The 23,869-nt window shown below is 36.5% G+C and overlaps 1 protein-coding gene across 1 annotated transcript in view; it reads right to left on the bottom strand.

The window, feature by feature from the left end:
- LOC127881166 (TELO2-interacting protein 1 homolog) overlaps positions 1 to 4,554 on the bottom strand; it is an 86,034-nt gene extending 81,480 nt beyond the window's left edge. Inside the window, exon 1 of the mRNA XM_052428848.1 lies at positions 4,468 to 4,554. Coding sequence (XP_052284808.1) covers positions 4,468 to 4,469 — 2 coding nt within the window. The 5' untranslated portion in view covers positions 4,470 to 4,554. The remainder of the gene's footprint in view (positions 1 to 4,467) is intronic.
- Positions 4,555 to 23,869: the final 19,315 nt, after the last annotated feature.

Raw genomic sequence — 23,869 nt, 5'->3', positions numbered from 1 at the left:
CTTGTCCTTTTACTGTACCCTTATGATAGTTTGTGAGTGTTCCAAGTATGAAAGCAGTATCTATGATACTTTAGGGGTAAAGTGACCAAAACATAAATCTTAACCAAATTTTCAATTTTCTAAGTATAAAGGGCCCATAATTCCGTCCAAATGCCAGTCAGAGTTACATAACTTTGCCTGCACCGTCCCCTTATGATAGTTCATAAATCTTGCAAGTATGAAAGCAATAGCTTTGATACTGTAGGAATAAAGTGGACCTAAACACAAAACTTAATCATATTTTTGATTTTCTAAGTATAAAAAGGGCACATAATTCTGTCAAAATGCCAGTCAGAGTTACATTACTTTGCCTGCACAGTCCCCTTATGATAGTTAGTAAGTGTTGCAAGTATAAAAAAGCAATAGCTTTGATGCTTAAGGAATAAAATGGACCTAAACACAAAACTTAACCAAAATTGTCAATTTTCTAAGTATAAAAAGGGCACATAATTCTGTCAAAATGCATGCCAGAGTTATCTAACTTTGCCTGCCCAGTCCCCTCATGATAGTAAGTAAGTGTACCAAGTTTGAATGCAATAGCATTGATACTTACTGAGAAAAGTGGAACTAAACGCAAAACTTAACCAAAATTTTCCATTTTTTAAGTATAAAAAGGGCACATAATTCTGTCAAAATGCACGCCAGAGTTATCTAACTTTGCCTGCCTAGTCCCCTCATGATAGTAAGTAAGTGTACCAAGTTTGAATGCAATAGCATTGATACTTTCTGAGAAAAGTGGACCTAAACGCAAAACTTAACCGGACGCCGACGCCAACGCCAACGCCGACGCCGACGCCGACGCCAAGGTGATGACAATAGCTCATAATTTTTTTTCAAAAAATAGATGAGCTAATAAAATGGACCTAAACACAAAACTTAACCAAAATTGTCAATTTTCTAAGTATAAAAAGGGCACATAATTCTGTCAAAATGCATGCCAGAGTTATCTAACTTTGCCTGCCCAGTCCCCTCATGATAGTAAGTAAGTGTACCAAGTTTGAATGCAATAGCATTGATACTTACTGAGAAAAGTGGAACTAAACGCAAAACTTAACCAAAATTTGCAATTTTTTAAGTATAAAAAGGGCACATAATTCTGTCAAAATGCACGCCAGAGTTATCTAACTTTGCCTGCCTAGTCCCCTCATGATAGTAAGTAAGTGTACCAAGTTTGAATGCAATAGCATTGATACTTTCTGAGAAAAGTGGACCTAAACGCAAAACTTAACCGGACGCCGACGCCAACGCCAACGCCAACGCCGACGCCAAGGTGATGACAATAGCTCATAATTTTTTTTCAAAAAATAGATGAGCTAAAAAGGGAAATATAATATTAATATAATACTAATTATAATCAAGTCATGTGTAGTATATAAATAATATAAATGTGTGCTAGCATATGACCTTCTACATAGAGCCCGTAACACAACAGTCAAATAAAATAAGCATTTGTGTATATCAAATGTCAAATTGATTTTCATGTGCTTACTATGTTTATCTTTTATAAATCAGTACATCCGGTAGTGGATTAATTGATTAGTTTTGAGGATATAAAGAGTTCACAAAGCATAGATTGTGTGTTGGAAATCATATTGAAGGAAATGAAGTTCTGATTAACAACTGTCTTTTTTGTTTTTGTTTGTTAGCTGGTGACTGTGAGCGGGGAAATGTTTGCATTTTTTTTAATGATTCTCAAAATTACCAGAATCTTATGTTCACTTTCTAAAAGTGGTTATAAACTCTGAACTTGCCATTTTGACGAGTAAAAAAGAAATATGTCACCGTTTAAATATAACGAATACATGAAAAATGTTTAATTATTTTCTATAATTACACCGATTTTTCTAAAAACAATCGATACTTACCTTTTTGATTGTGATGGTTGTCAATGTAATGGTCTTGAATCGGCTTCGACACAGTGTGACAAACACTTCACATTTAAGCGCAAAGTCGGTATATTTCAATGTTGCCCTATCTCTGAAGCAATAAAACTGCCGACCAATTAAGATAACTTGTAACAGGCTCTAGGAGAAGTGCCCCCCCGGAGAACTGCCCCCCCAAAGATTTTTCACTGGGCGGAGAACTGCCCCCTCACTGTTTTTGTATAGGGCGGAGAACTGCCCCCCTGCTGATTAATAAGGGGCGGAGAACTGCCCCCCTGTCAGAATTGATGACCCGGAGAAGTGCCCCCTAATTAAAGAAATAGCGGTGATATATAAAGCGAGTATTATAATGACAATAACGCCAGTAACTTTCTTGCTATTATGTATGGAAATTGAGTGAAATTTCAAAAGTAATATAAAGTTGTACAAGTAATAAAATTTATAAAACGGCATAAAATACCTACCTCGGCATGGACGTCGTCACGTCGCCAACTTTATAATCACGTGATTTTCGTCAATGTGAACAAAGTAAAACAAATAACTTTTTGCTAATAAAAAGTTTTCGCGGCTGAATTATTTGATATTTTCCCCGTAATAAAAACAAACAATTAGCATGCAATTTAATCCATCCTTATGCCAGCTGAAAACAATAATTTATTTGTTTGTTTTCGCCAATTACGGATTTGGACGGTTCAATATAATAAACCCGTATGCGGCTTTATTCAAAGCTAACAAGTTCTTAACAATTAAGGTCGGTCCAGTCTACCAATTAAAAGATCGCGGTACTTATCGTTAACGGTAACAAGTTCTCTGCCTGCCTTATTAGCTGCTAATTAAAGCAACTGTTACCGATTTTGTTTGTTTGGCATGTCGACATGATCTGCTCAAAATGCAAACTGCGGACGACTCGACGGTCTGGCGATGCTACCGACGGATAAGGTGCTAGAAGACATGAATTAACTAAACAACATAAATAAATTGCTTATAAATTCAACTTCACTTCACTTTTTTCTTCAAGTCAGCTAAATTATTGCCTTTGCCTTGCCTATTAATTTACTTTTTTATATGTCAATTAACTTTTTTTCCATGGGTCAATACTATCTTTATAATGTAAATTAATTCCGATGTAACTTTTCCTCCATAAGTACCGAGTTGCACGTCTATATTTAGTTGCAACACATTGCCAGTATTAACACGCACGCGTTTCCTGTGTGGATCTCGACTATGTTTCGCGCTCTTATTAAAACACGACTTTTACAAGGCATTCATGTATAGTGAGTGGTGCAGATGCGTACCAAGGGCCTTAAACAGTATTATCACATGCCTCTAGACAATTTGTGTTATTCAGTTCGATAAATGGTAATATACTTGTACTGAAATTAAATTGTTACCGGATAAAATGTGGTCGGCGATAACGTAAAATTACCCGTAAGTATTGTTTTCACTACGTAACTAATAACTAATATGACACCGGGGGGCAGTTCTCCGCCCCTTCAGATTTGATGGGGGGGCAGATATCCGCCTACTAAATTCTGACAGGGGGGCAGTTCTCCGCCCCTACCGATTTGATGGGGGGGCACCTCTCCGCCACCTTTAAAATAAGGGGGCAGTTCTCCGGGGGGCAGTTCTCCGGGGGGGCACTTCTCCGGATACCCTTGTAACAACACCCCAAATAATCGCAATTTTAACCATTGCATGCCACTTTGCGACAGTCGCATGCTCCATTGATTTCAGCAGTGTCGCTTACATTACAGAAATCAATTGCATAACGACTGCCGAGAAGCAACTGGTAAACAGAGCGTCTTATGTCATTTAAAGGAAAAATTAAGCAGAAAAAATGCGTTTTTTCGAAAAATCACATTTTGCGAAATTTAGTCGCCAGAATATTTATTTTGTCGCCATTGGCGCCAATGGCGATCGACAGCGGGAACCCTTAGCCCCGCCTAGATTCTGGGCGACATCTTTACATGAATAAACGTGTAATCAAATGCAACTCCATGGGACCCAGAGGGTCAATAGCTGGGAGTTGTATTATTGCAACTAATGTAAGATGCAACATTCTTGCTTGAAAGTGTCGGATAAAAACATCTCAGTTTCATGGTGGCCCTAGTGATTCACAACAAAGGTTATTAAAGGAAAGGACCTTGACAGCCCAAATGAAAATTTCTTGATTAATTGTTTTAAAAGAAATGTTAAACACATTTTTGTTTGGCCAAAGTGATTTAGCCTTGCCTGACCAAAGGTCCACTACTTCAAAATTTTGTTAGTTTATTGTTTTAGTTGAAAAAGAGTGGTTCTACACTTATTTGTTAGCTTCATTCTAGTTATGTTTTTAAAGTCAGATCTTTAGGTAAAGCATGTTTAACATTTATTTCACTTAAACTTTAAAGCAATGTCAATGGCCAAATGGGTTCTCGTGATGAAACTTTGTCACGAAAATATGTGTTTAAAATATCATTCCTTATCGAGTTAGACTTAAATGTCATACAAAAATAATAATTAAAAATGCAGTAAGTAAGTATATCTGCGAGTACGACACACTTACATCTAAAGACTTTTTTTTATAAAAGAAAGAACAAGTCTTTCAAAAAGTTCTGGAAAACCTCAGCGTTTCATTGCAAGGGAGGAAAGTCTGTAAGTATTGAAACGATAACAATATACCGAAAAGCAAAGAGGTTAACATGAACTATTTCATTGCATGGTAAACCACTCCACATTCATAGCTCAATTCTAAAATATCTGTTCGTCATTGTACTTTGATAAAATGGAGAACATTAACTTTGAGAGTCTGTCAAGTGACGATGAATTTAAACCAGAGGAAGTGAAAACCCTATTAAACGAACTCGACACATCTAAGTCTCCAGGTCCAGACCAAGTTCACCCAATTGTTTTGTCAAAACTGTCAGACATAATCCAAATACCTATGTGCCATATATTCAACAGCTCTTTTAAGTCGGGTATTGTGCCTAATGAATGGAAAATTGGACAAATTACAGCATTATTCAAAAAGGGAGATAAAAAATAAGCCTCGAACTATAGACCAGTCAGTCTCACTAGCGTAATCTGCAAACTGATGGAAAAATTAATTCGTAAACGGATAGTTGATCATATGAACTCTAATGATTTATTCAGTGATAAGCAGTTTGGATTTATTGGAGCCCGATCAACCAACCTACAGTTACTCAGGGTTATGGACCACTGGACTAGTATACTAGATCAAGGAGGCGAAATTGATACAATTTACACAGATTTCATGAAAGCATTCGATAAGGTCCCACACAAAAGATTAATATACAAATTGGAAAAATATGGCATCAGCAAACAAACATGTAAATGGGTACAGAACTTCTTAACCGATCGTAAACAAAGGGTACAAGTCTATGGGAGCTACTCACAATGGCACGTTGTCACCAGCGGCATTCCTCAGGGTTCCGTACTAGGACCGATCCTATTTGTGGTGTTCATAAATGACTTACCAAAATGTGTGAACTCTAGTGTTCTTATGTTTGCGGACGATACAAAAATATACCGTGAGATTTCGACTAAAAATGATCAGTTAATTCTCCAAGATGATTTGAATAAACTTTTTGAATGGAGCAACAAATGGCTGTTAAAGTTTCACCCAGACAAGTGCAAAATACTACAAATTTCAACAAAACCCCCAGAAATAAGATCATATACTATGACCAAGTATGAAGGAGGCCTCGTTTCTCTAGAAAGAGTTGAAAATGAAAAAGATGTTGGTGTAACAATAAACTCAAAATTAAAATTTGATGAACACATACAAAACCAAGTAAATAAAGCCAACAAAATGATGGGATTAATAAGACGTTCATTTAAATTTCTAGATTTTAGAAGCTTCAGATTATTATTCAAGTCCATTGTAAGACCACATCTGGAATATGCCAGCAGTGTATGGAGTCCATCAAAAATTAAAGACATTGATAGCATTGAAAACGTCCAACGTAGAGCAACCAAAATGTTACCCAAACTTAAGGATAAATCATACGAGGAAAGACTTAAATTGATTAAACTACCCACTTTGAAATTTCGCAGACTACGAGGGGATATGATTGAAACATACAAGATCTTGAACAATATCTATGACAAAAGAACAACAGTTGGAATTTTTACTTTGAACACAAATACAAATAGAGGTCATCCATTAAAACTTTTAAAACAAAGGTGTGCACGCGACATTCGCAAGAACTTTTTCTCCAATCGCATTGTAAACATATGGAATAATTTACCAAGTGCTGTCGTCACATCCAAGAACACGGATACTTTTAAAAGACGCCTAGATAAATATTGGATAAACCACCCAATGGTGTACGATCATAACTGTGACTATAATGAAATAACCGGAGGCAAAACACCGAGACTATTAAATAGCGATGACGAAGAAGAGGCCACTACAGAGGTCCAAAAGACCTGCGGTGGTAAACCACCTAAGGTAACCTAAGGTATTGTAACGAACTTAAGCGGGATCAGTGTTAAGAGGCGTAAGCGGCTCGCTTAGCTCTCTCGGTCTTGTAAGCGTGAGGTCCCGGGTTCGAATCTGCACATTTTCACCACATTGGCGTCAAATGTAAAAACTCGTATGGTTGCGGTTTGTCCGACGTGCCACAGATTGCGTATCAGTAGAAAATTCGTGGAAGAATTTCACAATTTGAGAATGTGTGTGTAGCAGGGTTCGGTATAAGGAGAACTTATACTATCATAGCGATAAAGATAAGATAAGATAAGATAAGATAAGATAAGATTTATTTTGAGTCGAAAAGAGTTAAACAACAAACATAAGCTCAGACAGCTTGTACAACCGACTATAAAACATGATGAATAAGAAATAACAAGTGTATAAAAGCTGAAAGACTGGAAACAAATTGTTCTACAATTAAAAGGCAGATATACATATAAATATATAGCATGATATTACAACATCAGATACGGTACTAAAAAGTTTAGAATTGTCTACATTAAAAGTCAGATAATTTTTTAAGAGAAAGAATAAAATATCAACTAGACACAGCATGCAGAGCATACAAAACATATCAAGCATACAGAGCATACATAGCATGCAGAGCATACAAAGCGTACGGAGCGTACACAGCAACCAGAGTATACAAAGCGTAAGGCACACAAAGTATACACAGCATACATAGCATTCAACGCAAACAAAGCACACACAGCATGCCAGGCATGCAAAATATACTAGGCATACACAGCACACAAAAACACACCAAGGAAACAAGGCATATAAAGTAAATAGAGCAAAAAAAAACACATGCAAAGCACACAAAGTATACAAGCAAACAATGCATATAAAGTATATAAAGCACATTAAAACATGCAAAGCACACAAAGTATACAAAGCATACAGATCACATAAAGCATATAAAGCATATAGGGCCTACAAAGCATACAGAGCATGCACAGCACACAAAGCATACAAAGCTAAGAAAAATACTAACAGCATATAACATTTAAATGAATAAAGCATATAGAGCATGCTAAGCATCCAACGCACACAAAGCTAAGCAAATCTAACACTATATAACATTATAGTAGAAAGTGAACTTAAAACTAAGTGATGTGATGCTCCCTTGCTGTGGAAATCCCATTCAGTCTACAGCATTTGCACCTACAGATTTTTCCATTCCATGTCCCAAATAAAGTTTTAAATTGCGAAAAATTTGTACATTTTCTAAAACCTTCTGGTAGGGAGTTCCACAGCGAGGGGGCAGCATATATAAAAGAATTGTTACCATATGTTGTTGTGCGTACCTGTGGTATCTGTAAAATATTGGTATATCTAAAATTTATGACTGACTGTCTCTTATCAATTAAATCATTTAACAAAGGTGGAGAAATTTCATTTATGATTTTAAATGTTTCAATTGCCATTGATCTTATACGTCATGCTGTCGAGTGTCTGCCTGATTTGGCACCGGGAGGCCCCAGTTGAATACCCACGGTATGGTATTTTTTTGTCTGGGTAACGTGTTTTTAAATGAATTAAATGTTTTTATGCTCATTTACTTCGGAGATCTATCAAATAACTTATTGCTATTTGACTGATCATAGCTTTAGTATTTTTACTATACCTCATCTCAACTCAGGGTAATTCGTAATAGAAATTTAAGCGGCTCGTTCATCATGTGATAAGCAATTGTTGAAAAAAAAATTTTTTTTAATTTTTACTGAATGGCGTCCAATTTGAATTTGCAATCTATGACTGGAGAACCTTAAACTTGCTCATTATTAACAGTGATAAACCGCAAACTATTTATTGTAAAATACTTTTCCGGATTAAGCAATAAGTTGAAAAATTTGATTGTAGGACAAACGGCTAGCGGACAATCGGCACCTTGCGTATTTTTGCTTTCCCGGCACCTCTTAAATGTGTCGACCAGGACTATTGGCTTCCGAAAGAAATTTCCAACGGGCCAATCGGCACCCAAATTTCTAGCTGCGAAAAAACAGTGTTTTAAAGGAGGCGATTGATAAAGCCCTGCAACATTTTGTTAGACTTTGTCAGACTGATTACCGTAATTACTCCAAGTTTTCGGACTTGTAAAATAATTATATTGGTTTTGTGTTCAAAAAGTTAGATACGAAAAATATTCAAGAACTACCCGTGTCCGAACATTAAGAGACAAAAATAAAGGTGTCAGGAAATAAAAAAAAACACTCTAAAAATATTTCATAGACAACTGGGTATAAAATATGTAAAGCGTTCATGGTATCCACGACTTACATCACCTGCTTGTAAAATACCACGCAGGATAGTATAAATTACTTTTATATATGTTTGTACTTTATGTTTGCACTTTATTTAAAATATTTGTACATGTTTTATTTTTATGCAAAAAGTAAATTTAAGGCTGTACCAACGGGTTCAAAGATGATTTTATTTCGGTTTTCTTTATTATTTGTTAAGGACATAACTAATGTTTGCATAACATACTTTAATATAATGACAAAATAATTGACAGATGTGCGGATGTTATACATGAGTTTATGTACGTTAAAAGTTTACTGTCATATTTACTGTAATAATAATGTAATAATAGTAATAATGTAGTAATATTGTTTAAAGAAAATGAAAAAAGGCAGAATACTTTGCTTAATTGAATTGTGTGCATTACCTATAACGAATTTAAAAGTTTGTCAACATATTAGCTAGCTTTTTAAACTTGTTTTTATGTATGCACCAACTACAATGCGACTTTACCGGTTTATTTAAGTTTACAGACAAGAATCGACGTCATATAACACAATTTGGAAGATTCAGATGGTTGAAATTAGCGTATCCCGTGACAGAAAACTATCTGAGTTTATTGTATTGTAAGTGGGAAGCGGACAACGACAACAAGCGAGGCCTGGTATAGGGGAGATAACCCTGGGTTATGGTAAGGTTAGGGTTAGGATTAGGGTTAGGGGTCGGGTTAGGGTTAAAGTTAGGGTTAAGGCTAATCCTAACCCAAACCCGACCCTCGCTCGTTGTCGTTGTCCGCTTCCCATTGTAAGTAGAACGCAACTTCGTTCGGGTCTTCCTTCGACACATTTTCCCTTGTTGTAATTTCGCGATTGTGAAATACATTTAATATTGCACCGCACTGATTCGCTTTCACTGAAATTTGTTTAATATATTTTTTGTATTCATATTCTTATTTTATAGAAGATAAAAAAGGATTCATGAAAGTAACATAGATACATGTATTTCGTAACGATCTCGATGCCCAAATAACATTATTATGCCAGATTTCCACGCAAATTTATATCAGGAAATTTCTTTATGATTTGAAAATGACAAATATAATTGTTTATTATCAAACAAGCAGCTAAATAAATAATTTGTGTCTGATATGCGTTATTCAAATTCTGTGAACGTAGCGAAATAGGGTGCGGTATCTTGTACACACTTGTGCAAATTGCATGCTACTTTGTATATTAAAAATAACAATTTCCGTATGTTTCTTCATCTTTTTTTGCTTCGCTCATGAGGAAGAGAAAAACGTGGGCGACGCACGTGTTTATGATCGAGATATATTACTGGTCTTCATGTGCCTGTCGATTTACACTGTATTTTATGTGAGGTTTTCAGAATCGTTGGTGTCGACGCCTTCTTTTTTAAACATTGTATGCGATTATCGTGCGATGTTTTTTTATGGACTAATATTAGCATTTGAGTGACGATTTGAGTCGTGTTCTGAGAAAACTGGGCTTAATGCATGTGCGTAAGGTGTCGTCCCGGATTAGCCTGTGCATTCCGCACAGGCTAATCAGGGACGACACTTTCCGCCTCAGTTGGATTTTTGCTAAGAAAAGACTTCATTTAAACGAAAAATGTCATCAAAGCGGAAAGTGTCGTCCCTGATTAGCCTGTGCGGACTGCACAGGCTAATCTGGGACGATACTTTACGCACATTCATTATGCCCAGTTTTCTCAGAACGCGACTCATTTGACCTCGATCACGCTATGGTCATTCGAAAAATTTTGAGTTTGATAAATTGAAAGCAAGCCACTCTCGGATTCCGTACGGAGTTCGCGCAATATTATTGTTAAGTCCGTGGACATATTAGAATGTATGTGGATCATACCTATATGCGGAAAGCCTATGTGGGACCCACACGGGATTTGCAGCACGGTTTCATATGATCACATCATGCCACACCGAGGTATTCAAGTGTCGACATGATCAATAAAGCATGTTACGATATATATCTAGCGTTTGCCGTTATGGCGCCGTTTAATGGGACCAACATGGATGACGCCAACATGAACTCTTAATCTACATTGCTCTCATCATCTACCATATACCAAGATGGTGAAAATGTGTCTTATTATTTTTTTCGGCATAGCTGTATAACCCAGCTTTTTACCGTTCATGACCTTCACATAACGCCAGCAGACCCGAATGAAAACACTCCTTTTAATCAATTAGTTGATTTGAGCATAATCCCCCAGAACATTGGAACATCACCGCGTAGTATGGGATGTAACACTGTTCAATGTGGGCATTCGCACAGCTTTGTCAGGATACTCATGAGGAAGAGGATACACAGGAGATACCACGAAACCCTGCGTGTCTTTTTATAGCGGAAAGCGTAGCCCATGACAAGACTGAGCAAGTACGATGGTCGCATATGCCATAGGACCAATTTTCGCATGACGCAGGTGTAATAGTGTTATTTGAATGTGTGGAAAGAAAACTGCGTCTTAATCAAATATCAAATGGTTCAATGACAAATATGTAATTTTTATAATAAGCCAGGTGAGGGAATATAATAATGATGTAATCATTCGTAGTACCATTTGTACGTAAGAATACTATTATGTGGTTTTATACGTTCACTTCATAACAAACATTTCATGCGGTTGATAGTTGACTTTTAAGTGAAAAAAAACACAACAATACCAAAATCTAGATTTTTTCATTTAAGTAACTTAGAAAGTACAATTTTCTACAAGTAATTCATAGTCGGGATATATGCATTATGAAATCAGCATTACAATTATTGTATTGATCGTTGTATTTATTTGAAGATGTACGTGACATTATAAACATCTTATTACGTGTGCTTATGTTTAGGGAAATAGCACAGCGGAATGTGTTTGTCAATGATTCGTTTTACGCGACAAAGTCAAATTAATAAAATAATCCATGATTTTGTTTTATCGTAAGAGTTATTTATATTGTATGAAATACCGATACTATTAAATTGTCATTAAGCGCAAACGTGTCAATCTTTCATCATACGTCAAAATTTCCCTGGCTACATCAAGTCTCGATGTCTCCATTTTGAAATGTAATTTTACGTTCATCAACAATTTACAATAAAACTAGCAATATTTCCGCAAATGTCATGTTGCCAACTATTGTTGAATATTTCAAACAATATTTACCACAATGAACGTATTATCTCTAATATGAACACATGCAGTAGTAAATATACCTCATTGTATTTTTAAATGCACTTAATTTCAACTGTTCTATTTAAGAATTTTATGTTGACAGCTTGAAAGAATTGTCATGCTGGTGTTACTTTTATCTATGGTGGCACAGATGAGCCATCTTCATGTTTTTAAGTGGGAGGCATTAAACATTGCACGCGTCCGTGCGCCTGTACGTACCGTCTTTACGTGTGTGTGCTCAGCTGCTCGTTACCTGCTCGGCGGTTTGCGCTCAAGCTTTTACTCCAACCTCCGCGCAGAGATTTGACTGGAACCAGTCAAGCTGGACCAAATCCCTGCCTTCACAAGCAACCACGTGATGATAAATAAAATGCTACCAAATCTGGTAGGATTTTCTTGTGATTGCTGAGATTGTATGTGACGCATGGAACGACAACTCTGCGTGGAGATTGCTTTGTCAATGATTTAACTTGCAAAGACAAAAACTGCATTTGTTAGCGATCGAAAGGAATGTTGTCTAAGACCAATTTGGCAGAAATGTGGTAGCTTGTTGGGTTCGTTTAACTGAAGAAATTTTGTGTCCGTTTATTTTGTGGCCTGTGGCTGATTTCGCTCAACCTTTCACAGCTCGAGACTCTTCATTTGAAGACAAATGCTAGTGACGGAATTTAGTAGCACCTTAATTTAGCAGAATTATAGCCCTTAAAGCAAATAGTTTTAGTATGCATGTCGTCACCGCGACTTAGTAGTTCATTCCAACAATTAATTAACATGTGGGAGCAAGATAACTAATTCAAAGTAGGCATACATCGGCCAGACTAGCATTTTAAATGAAAATCAACATATGCGTACATTCTGGTAGATTTATTATGTCGTTAACACTAGTTAGGTATCTCGTGCAAATTAAACGAGCTTTTACCACGACTTACTTTATGAGTTAATTATCAATTTACCGCGACTTAATATAGTCCTTTCCACTACTTACATATAAGTCTTGACCACGTTCTTCTAAGTCGTTTCCACAATCTAGGGGGAAAGATGTATAAAGTCATTGCCACATTTGTTCCACCGTATTATTCTTTCCATAGATCCGATTGTATTCGAAACCAAATTAATTATAATAATTACGTAGGCAATTTCGGCATGGATGTGCTAATCGTGTTAAAATAATCACGGTCGTCACGTCACTGTCATGACGGCTTCGATAAAGTAGGAAATGCTTATTATTTGCATCATCTCTTTTAAATAGTTGATATGAACAATTTAAACAAATCGATGAAATAATTTTATTATCGGCCCTGCCAATGTGATTAGTTTCCAAAATCAAAGACCGTGCATTTAACACGTTTGTCTGTCATAGAGTTACCAACGTGTTTTGGAATATACGGTAGCTAGTGTTTCAAAGATGAAGGCTTTGTCTTAAAATTATGTTTATGCATCGCAGTCTGTCCTCGCGTAATGCAAGCCGTGCGGGATAAGTATTTTCTCGTGTAACTCGAGCGTTTTGTATGATACTGGTCAAAGCCTTCCCCAAGAAATCAAAGCGTTTGGACTAAAGGACAGGCTGTCTTCGATAAATCATAACAAACGTTTCAGAATACGCGACTTACTGTCTTGAAGAGAATTAAACGCTTTATTTTACACAAGACAACCATCCAAGCGATTTGGAATACAGTTCTGCCTGTCTGTGAATGTAAGAAGGATTTGTCGCAGTACGCCAGTCTTGCGTGAAGATGAACTGGGTGTTGCTATGGGTGATCTGGCTGCCACTGGCGAGCTTGGACGCATGTAAGTACAATTATGTTCATCAGCAAAATAGCAAAAAACTAATAAATAAATGAAATTTATTCTGTGATTTCGAGATTGTGGCGATTTACTTAAAAATTATCAGCGAAGCGATAAAAAATAATAATACAGTTTTGTTGCTTCAAATGCATAATAATATACGAAGCAGCATGAGGAAAAATTACAATTTACTAATTTTTGGTAAAGTAATACATTCAAAATATAAAGCAACACTCTAGAAACATGTCACAACTAAGTTTAGTGTATCAGTGCTCTACAAATACTGTTATTTATTATTGAAATAAAATATGTTTTCTATATTCACATTATTTTCAACAATGGAAAATTCGTTTTCTTAATGAACAATATTAAATAACTTTTTTCCCCGTAATTTTAGACGGACTACTTCAACACAGTGATTCGGCGAGCAAGAAATCCCAGCCTTCTCATCAGGTTACAAGGAACCAAACAGACGCCAATATTCATGAGGTGGTCTCGAAATCTACGGTCAGCGATCTCGGGGCTGAGCCAACATTGGACGCCCCTGCTCATCTGGCAGAGGCAATTGCTTTTCTGAGCAGCCGCGCAAAACATCCGGGCGGCACTGGTTCCAAGCAACCGGCGGCTAAAGTGGACAACAGCAGCGATCCGCAAAACATTTTGCCTCCAGACACACCACACAAGCAAACTATATCAACCCCCAACGAATCTCCATCCGCCGTTAAAGATGCCAGCCCAATGCGCAGTCCTCTTGGTTTAGATAAAGCTCATCAAAATGCACATATTTCGCACATGGCTTTGGGGATAGATGTCAATGAAATACTGCGGAACCAACAGGCGCCGCGGGTCGCCGCATTAGAGACCCAAGGCAGTCAGTCCGGAAATACTCATCCGACGATGGCTGAGCAATTCCGTGGCCGACATAATGTTGGGAACGTCGGCGGATCTGCTCAAGCGGCGCTACAAAACCTACTCATTTCTACATTCGGCTCTGGTGGAAATGCTCAATTTCCTTTTCAGAACTTCCCCGGATCAATGACTCAAAACATGTTGCTCCCTAATCCGCAGCCACAGTCTCAAAACCAGGATTCCAAACCTAAATTCGTTGTTGTTAAATCCCCGACAGGCGGTTTTCAGTTGGTTGACATTAACCAGATCGCGAAAACTCAAACTTCCAGCCAGGAGACTGCGGTCCAGCAACCATCCATTTACCTGAACCAGCCTCTCCTTAACCCAGTTCAACGTGTCGTCCATCATCAATCCGTCGAGAACACCGCAGCGCCTCGGGTGCGCCCTCCCCCGCCGCCGACAGAACCAACGCCGGCAACACTACCATCAACGACGATGGCGCCGGCGACGACCTCCCCTACAACGACCACTTCAACAACCACAACGCCCGTGCCGCCAACGCCGATGGCGACCTTCCCAACAACCACCATTACAACAACCACAACGCCCATGCCGACAACCAGCCGCATGACTACAATGGCGGTACCGGCTTTGACGACTCCGACTATTAAGAGGACCACACGTGTTACCACCACTGCTGAACCGACCGAAAGTCCCAACTCAGAGTCAGGGTAAGCTATGTATTGTAATAATAAAAAATAAAGTGATCATTTTAGTCGCGTTCTATGAAAAAGAGGTTAAATTCATGTGCGTAAAATGTCTTTCCATATTAGCATGTGACGTCCGCACGTTTAATCACTTTTCACTTGCATTGTATTTTTTGTTTGAAGGAAGTCCATTCTTAGTGAAAATCCAGTTTAGGCGGAAAGTGTCGTCCCTGATTATCTTGTGCGGACTGCACATGCTTATCTGGGACGACAATTTACACACATGCATTAAGTCCCGTTTTCCAAGAGCGAGACTCATCTTTGCTTTCATAGTTATTAGTGTGCTAATGTTACAGACCATATTTTGCAAATCAGTATGTGCTTAGAAGCCTTAGGTACGGTATGGAAAGACAACCACTGCTTGTTGCAGCAGACGACAAATGCTATATAAATCGTCTGCTAGGAAAGATAACCACCATATTTGCCTGTTTAAAGTTCACCACTGGTACACTGCAGAGGGTTTATATGACTAATAGTATTTAACAGCTTGTAAGACGAGATTGGCCAGTCTAGTGTTTATCATTGAAATCTGTACATATTGGCTGCTTTCAAGGAAAACGGGACTTAATGCATGTCAAATAAGATTAGCCTGTGCATACTGATTAGCCTGTGCAATGCGCACAAGCTAATCAAGGACGACATTTTACAACAGCGAACACCTACAGTGCCTTCAGCGCTTTGATATTCGATATGTTAAGTGTATGTTTTCAGTGTGTTTTTTTCATGACGTATTTCAATGTTTATTTCATACGAGTATTGCCCATCTAAATGCACCGCTAATGTTTTGCATGAGACCATGTGTCCCATTGCTTTTGTTAACACCCTTAATGTACACAATTCTTTGGTCTTCGGGCTGGTCTTCGACTTGATGACATACACATCTGTATGAGCCAATTATTTAACCATTTTATTGATTACATTTTGTGACGTTTGTATTTTCAAAAGGATAATTAAAAGGCAATATAAATACACATGTGCCCTCGTTCAACAGTAAATACCTTTTACACTCACCGACCATTCATCGCAACTTAATGTTTAATACGCATGTTGACATTTCATTAAGATAAATGCATTAAAAGTCATCGACAATATAAAATTGATAAATTGAAGTGCCATGCTTAATATAAGTTTTTTGAGTATTTCCTTGTATAAAGTGATGCAAAAGTGAATGTAGGTAAGAAGTTCAGTATTTAAATGCAGATTGTTAACCCATTTATGCCTAGTGGACTCTCCCATCCTTCAAAATTGGATCAATTTATTTCCAAAATTAGGGATGTCTAGTATATTTATTTCTATATTTAGAATATTTCTAACAGAAAGTCCTTTAAGCAAACAGCGCAGACCCTGATGAGACGCCGCATCATGCGGCGTCTCATCTGGATCTACGCTGTTTGACAAGGCCTTTTTTATAGACGCTAGGCATAAATGGGTTAATAATAGATGTCTCTTAAAAATCGAACGAGTATATACAATTGTATGGAGCCGACATCCCACGGACAAAATAATGTGGCACACACCATTCCGCACGATATGTATTTGCACCGTTACAAAAGCGCTGAAAAATGAAATGAATGACAGTAGCAATTATTTTTATAAATACATCTTTCAATCAAATTTAGTAAAATGATATAGTCCGCATTGCATGGATCTAAATATGACCAGTTTAAAATGAAAATTTCAACAATATTTCGTTGCGAAATTCGATCCTTTCTACATACAGGTCGCGTTCTGAGAAAACGGGGCTTAATGCATTTGCGTAAAGTGTCATCCCAGATTGTCCTGTGCAGTCCACACAGGCTTATCGGGGACGACACTTTACGCTTTTATGATATTTTTCGTTTAAATGAAGTCTCTTCTACACGAAAATCCAGTTAGGCGGAAAGTGTCGTCCCTGATTAGCCTGTGCGAACTGCACAGGCTAATCTTGAACGACACTGTACGCACATGCATAAAGCCTAGTTTTCTCAGAGCGCGACTAAAAAATACGGTCGTTCTTCCTTGAACAATTATTTGCCAAATTGAAAAAGAACAATAATCGCAAAAAAAGTATTAAATAGACAAATGTTATGATACAACCCCATTGTTATATATACTGAATTGATAGGGGCACAGATATCAAACAGTACATAAGACTTCTTTTGATTTCTCAAAGAATAAGTTGATAGTTACCATTATCTTATAACTTAAACTGCCTATTGAAATCCGATTCACTAAAATGCATTTTCTTATTTAGATGCATTTAATCTTAATAGTTGTTGTATTAACAGGGATTGTTCTTAACATAAAACGTGTCTGAATTTTAATTAATTAATAGTATTTGTAATCAACATGTCAACGAAAGGAAGCTTTTATTGCGAGTTACGTTACATCCTCGTGCATTGTCATAACCACATTTACAATACATCCGTAAAGTGTAAAGTACAAATCATGCAGATTTGCTGTCAAGAAAATTGCTTTGAAATTACAGTATTATTTTTTCTCTCGATGCCGCAACTGGATGACAATTTTGCTCGAGATATCGAACGTCTCGTGTTATCAAGATTCAATATCTAACAGAATGATTATTTTTACCCAATAATATACATATGCAATAAGGGAGAAAATAAAGTATTAATCTCCAATAATTACATCATTTGACAATTGCCTTGGAATACCATAAGATAAAAAGTTAAAGTATATCAATGTTGTGCAAATTAAATTCGTGGCTAGTAGTAAGAACACAGCTTGATCTGTTGGCAGTCATCACAAGATTCTATCACAGCGATTCATCCCTGTCAAACATCAATCTCGACGCGGCTATGCTGGTTCCAGTCAAATCTCTGTGCGGAGATTGGTTATACATATCCTTAGAGATCGGCACTTGTGTTCGAAATATCGATTAACCGATGCTCGACTTAAGTTTGTTATTGTTTTCTAAACCATTAAGGCTTAAATCGGGACTATAAGATTTGTTAGAGCTAGATCGTTGGTTTTCGAGTTACCGGTGCTCGATTGAATTAAGTGATACTGTAATTTCGTTTTGAAACGTGAGCTTTTTATGAGTGAAAACAAGAAATATCTTTAAAAAGATATACGTCGTTGATGTTGCAATGTTTGCGACCAGTGAAAGGAGATGGAATGAAGCGACCATGTATTTTAATGAAGGTAGTGAGTGATAATAAGATTATATATTTTACTGTATTAAAAATAAGAAATGAAGAACAAAAAGAGGTGAAATTGTATGTTTTATTGTCAATAAGTATTGTAATGACTAGGTTTTCATAATTGAACGAGTAATACATTAGTTTCAATAGGAAAGAAAACATATTCGCCACTGAAATACTATGAACATAATGTTGGAATGAAATAAAAGATAATGTGTTATAATGTGTAAAGATGTTAGTAGAATGTAAACATAAAAGACTCAATATTGCAAGCATCATAGTGATATGATTTTTTTTGCAGAAAGACAGAACTTTATATAAAAAATGAACAAAACAAAGTACAAAGAAACATATTTACACTAATAAACGCAAACATGGATTAGAATAAATCAAAAACAGATATATTTCAAACACCTATATATTTCCTTGGTATCGGAGGCTACCGCCCCCAAACCCCGCTTTGTCGATAGTGGTAAACAACTGCGTACCGGTAAAGTGCAATCTAGCCTGTTTTGGTAGTGTTTAGTGTGACCGCTACGGCATGTAAACTTCTTTTAATTGTAGAGACATGTGATTAATTCTATACTGCTTCGTAAACTAAGGAGAAAATTTTCGATGTAATGTTTAGAGGATATTTTGTATCATTGCAGTTTTTGATTTATTGTAATTTACATGTAATTTACGATATATTCATAGTTCACTTCAAATGATATGCAGCCAATGTTTACGGTGAATTTTATATTATTAGCCAATACACGATTCGGATTTATTCATTAGGGACCTATCATGAATGAAGGTCATCTAAGGTCAAAAGTGACGTTAAACAGCCATGCCGAAAAAGCCATACATAATCTTCACAAGGCGTCAAGCAGTCATCAACGGGGAATGTTTTAAACAATGGTTTCTTCAACAACGTGGCTTGTGATAGTTCAGCATTGAACGCACACGTAATTAATCGTTATAAAAGTCAATACCGTCTCAATCGTTTGTGAAAAGGAAATAAAAGACAATGATAGTATTTCATACTTGTAATTATAATCGCATTGGCGACTGAAATTTATACTGTCGGAACGGTAGGAACATGGGTAACACATGTCTGTCGCACACCAATAAGTATGACACATTTTGTCAAGCTTAAATGTTAAGGGCCTGTTGCTGATATCGTAAGTTTTCTCTTTTTTAAACATTAATTGACTGAAGTCCCTCAACATTACGGTAAATTTATGACATAACGTTATTGTTGTTGTTTACGTTAGCAGGTAAGAAAGCGTCTCGATGTTAACAATACATTCTACAGATTAAATTTCAGGTTTGATTTTATATTTAAATTTCAGTATTGCAGTCAAAATAATGTTTCTGGTGTTTCATTACTCCTATCTTTGTTACTAGAAACACTTACAACTTTTGCCAGGCGTTTTTCATATGAGTCGCGTTCTGAGAAAACTGGGCATAAAGCATGTGCGTAAAGTGTCGTCCCATATTAGCCTGTGCAGTCCGCAGAGGCTAATCAGGGACAACACATTCCGCTTTTATGGTATTTTTAGTTTCAAGTAAGTCCCTCCTTACCGAAAATCAAGTTTAGGCGGAAAGTGTCGTCCCTGATTAGCCTGTGCGGACTGCACATTCTAATCTGGGATGACACTTTAAGCACATGCATTAAGCCCATTTTTTTTTCATAACAAGGCTCATTTTATCCGCTAAAATTAGGTTTAGGCTTCCATTTATATTTGCGCTAGTGCTGAGAACACGTTGCGGTTTTCGAGTGAATATTTGTTTGTATAAAAATGTGTATTTCCAGACACTCCACCCCCGGCATTGGAGAATTTGTGCCACGGGGTTTCCGTCAGACCTTCTTTAGAAAGGAATTACAGAAACAGGATCTTGAGATCACAAAACTAAAACTAGAAATTCGTCAAATGCGAGAAAAAATCGGACAAATGCCCGAGTACGAAATGGAAGGCGGGCCAGCTGAGAACCAACCACCTGATTTCAAGCGCATGATGTTCGGGAACCGGATGATGCACCCATTTATGGCGGCCTGACAAGACCAATCTTTCAAATATATGCTCGACAACATGACGTTTAAATTTGGTTAAAATTCCATTTATTTGGGTCTTGAAATTAATATATGCATCTTATTCTGACTATGGTACTTTTTGCGGTTGCGGTGCGCTATATATTTTGAATTGTAATTCAATAAGAAAAAATGCAGGTTTTTTTGTACTGACCGTAGCGTTTGTTTATTCCTTCTGTGATTTTTTACTTTATGAAGTTGATGTGTGAAAAAAGACGCAAGATTAACAATAATATTCAATTGTGAAACAGAAATACAATATCAATCATTTTGAAGCGTTTTGTTACGTTCAGATAATAATTAAATGTCCGTCTCTGGTCATTGTGTCGTCGCTTATGTAAAACGTCCCACATCGCTGTTTGTATCGTCAAGCATATATTTGAAAGATGCATTGAATTCAATAAAGAAATTGATTTTACTGGTGTACATATATATACACTGAAACTTTAAATGCGTATATATATATACAGATACATAGATAAATATGGACTGGATCTTTTCTCACCTCACATACCAGTAGCATAATTGCATTGCGCACACGTTTGTTTCCCATTACACAATGTGTCTGGATGTGTATATGTTTTATTTTAAGTGTTGAATGCAATTATACAATGTTTTAGTTTTGATGTATGTGTAATAAAATTGTCTCAAAAACAAAACAACAATGATTGAACATATACAAATGATTTGGGCTTTTTATCATGTCCCTTTAAAGCAATACACTGTGTTTTACGATTAGTAAATGTTCCATTGTTCCATTGATGTCAATGTATTGTCAGTATTTTATTATTTATTTTAAATTCAAACATCATGGAATGTTGAAGATTTTACCGGCAATCATGACAATGGTCCTCCTTTTATATTGAATGGAAAGACAATATATGTACAATTAAAAGACCATAATGAATAATTCATTATGGTCTTTTAATTGTACATATATTGTCTTTCCATTTCTAAATGGGGAAACTATTTAATTCCATCTAGATTAACGGCTTACATTCTAAACACTTACAAAATATATGTTTCTGCTTTATTGAAATAGTACGGGTGTGCTATATAGCGACCCAAATGTGTACGATTTGGAAGACGATGGGACATCACTTGAGCAACTTAACATATCATTGAGCACAATAAATGCAAAATCGAAATACAATATAATTCTAAGTGGAGACTTAAATCAAGGTCATATTGACTGGAAAAGCCCCCAGAAAAAGCAAATATGAAACAAAGCCAAGAATTTTTTACCATAGTAGCTGACCATTTTCTCGCACAAATCGTAATCAAACCAACAAGCGGTGACAAAACTCTTGATCTTGATCCTTACAAATTATCCTGCTATCATCGACAACTTCGAAACAATACCGCCTGTTGGTGAAGCTGACCATGATATTCTCTGTCTCGAACTTTCCACCGCTCTAAGAAGATTTCAACTTAAAGCAAGAGAAATATAAAAAAAACTACTCAAAAACAGATTGGCTTTAAATTAAAATCGACTTACAAAAACACAAAAGAAAAATCAAATCAAACATATGCTTTCCAAGACAAAAACACATTTTGGAACACATTAACATAAGACCTCAATTGATGTAATAAAAACAGAAAACGTCCTTCCGTATATAAAGAATAATCAACACAAAAATGAGGCAATATAAACGCAAACGTCTTTTATCTCAACAATAAAACTGTAACAGCAATCACCTAAGGAAACTAAAAACTAAATCCAAAAAAGAGCAGCGCCGGGCATATTATAAATACATTAAAAACCTTATCTTTGACATCCCAATATCAGAACAAGATAATCCACCATACTCTTAAATTCCACAAACCCTAGTCTCATACTTCAATATATAAAAAAATCTGGAAGCCAGACCATAGGGAAAATGGTCTCCCTAAATCGGAACCACAAAACAAAGCATTTATCCTTAACAGACAATTCCAGTTCCAAGATGCCTTCACACCAATAATATCTGATACTATTCCTGACAAAGGCCCCAGCCCTCATCAATCCATGCCATAATCAACATAACAGAAAAATGAATAACTAAAATATTACAAAACCTTTAAATCCACAAAGCCTCAGGTCAAGATAAAATACCCAGCAGAGTACTTAAGGAACAGGAATATCCACAATCCTGATTTCAATCTTTAAAAAGTCCCTGTCTCTTTGAAAAATCCCAAATGATTGGAAACAAGAAAATGTATGCCCAGTCTATAAAAAAAGGACACAAACATAATACTAGACAGTACAGGCCAATATCACTCACATTCATATGCTGTAAAGTAAAATTAACATGTAGTGGCTAGCTCTATCATGTCTCACCTTGATAAAAAAAAATTATACGACCTCCAACGCGGGTTTAGAACTTCCCGTTCTTTCGAAGCCCAACTGGTAAAATTCGTTAGAAACCTAACCCAGTCAAATAGTAAAAGCATACAAATTGACATCATCATTGTGGCTTTGTCTAAAGCATTCGATAAAGTAACCCACTAGCAGCTCTCATGCAAACTAAAATACTTTGTAATTGATTCAAATGTTTTCTTATTTATGGTATATATCTTACTTTCTAACAAATGGAACCGACAATAGTTGCCACCATTCGTCTTGCTAATCTTCTTGTAAAAACTAAAAAAACTCTTTTAAATTCTTATTCTACCCAAGAACAGTTATGGAATTCACTACCTCTCCATATACATTAGGCAGCCAGACTAGGAATTCACTACTTCTCCATATACAATAGGCAGTCAGACTAGCAATTTTCCAAACCATTACTCCTGAGGCTGTCATTGCCCCCCCCCCCCCCATTATCCACCTATATACAATAACCCCCCCCCCATTATCCACCTATATACAATAAAAATGTAAATACCCCCCCCCCATTATTCACCTATATACAATAAAAATGTAAATACTTTTTAATAAACACCTATATAACTAAGCACCTTTGTATAGTAATCACCCCTTAACCAATGGGCGCCGGCACAAAATCTTCGATTTAGAGGGATTCCTGTATCGGATTTAGAAGGAGCAGGGCCGTTCCCAGGATTTTTTGACTGGGGGGGGGGGGCAACCGGGAAAGGTTTGGGAGGGTCTCCCCTCCCTATATATATACTTTTTTTAATTTGGCACTTTGCAAGGTGACTTTTAATGCTTATAAAAATGGTGTTTTGTGATATGAATTAATGGAATATAACAAGTAAATCAGCACATTTCGGAAGTCTTAAGCTTTAAACATTGGTGTGAATTCACAACAATATTAAAAGCTTTAGATTTCCGAAACTTACAGGTTTAAACTGACGATTATCCACATCAACTCTCGTATTGCTTCCACCATTTTTTTTTCAAAAATCAATAACGTCACAGGTTTTTTTTCTCTGATTTTTTGGGAAAGACCATGCCTTTTTTTAAGGAA

Source organism: Dreissena polymorpha, chromosome 5 (assembly GCF_020536995.1).
Source record: "Dreissena polymorpha isolate Duluth1 chromosome 5, UMN_Dpol_1.0, whole genome shotgun sequence".
Lineage (NCBI taxonomy): Eukaryota > Metazoa > Mollusca > Bivalvia > Myida > Dreissenidae > Dreissena > Dreissena polymorpha.
This window is presented reverse-complemented; position numbering and strand designations above follow the sequence as displayed.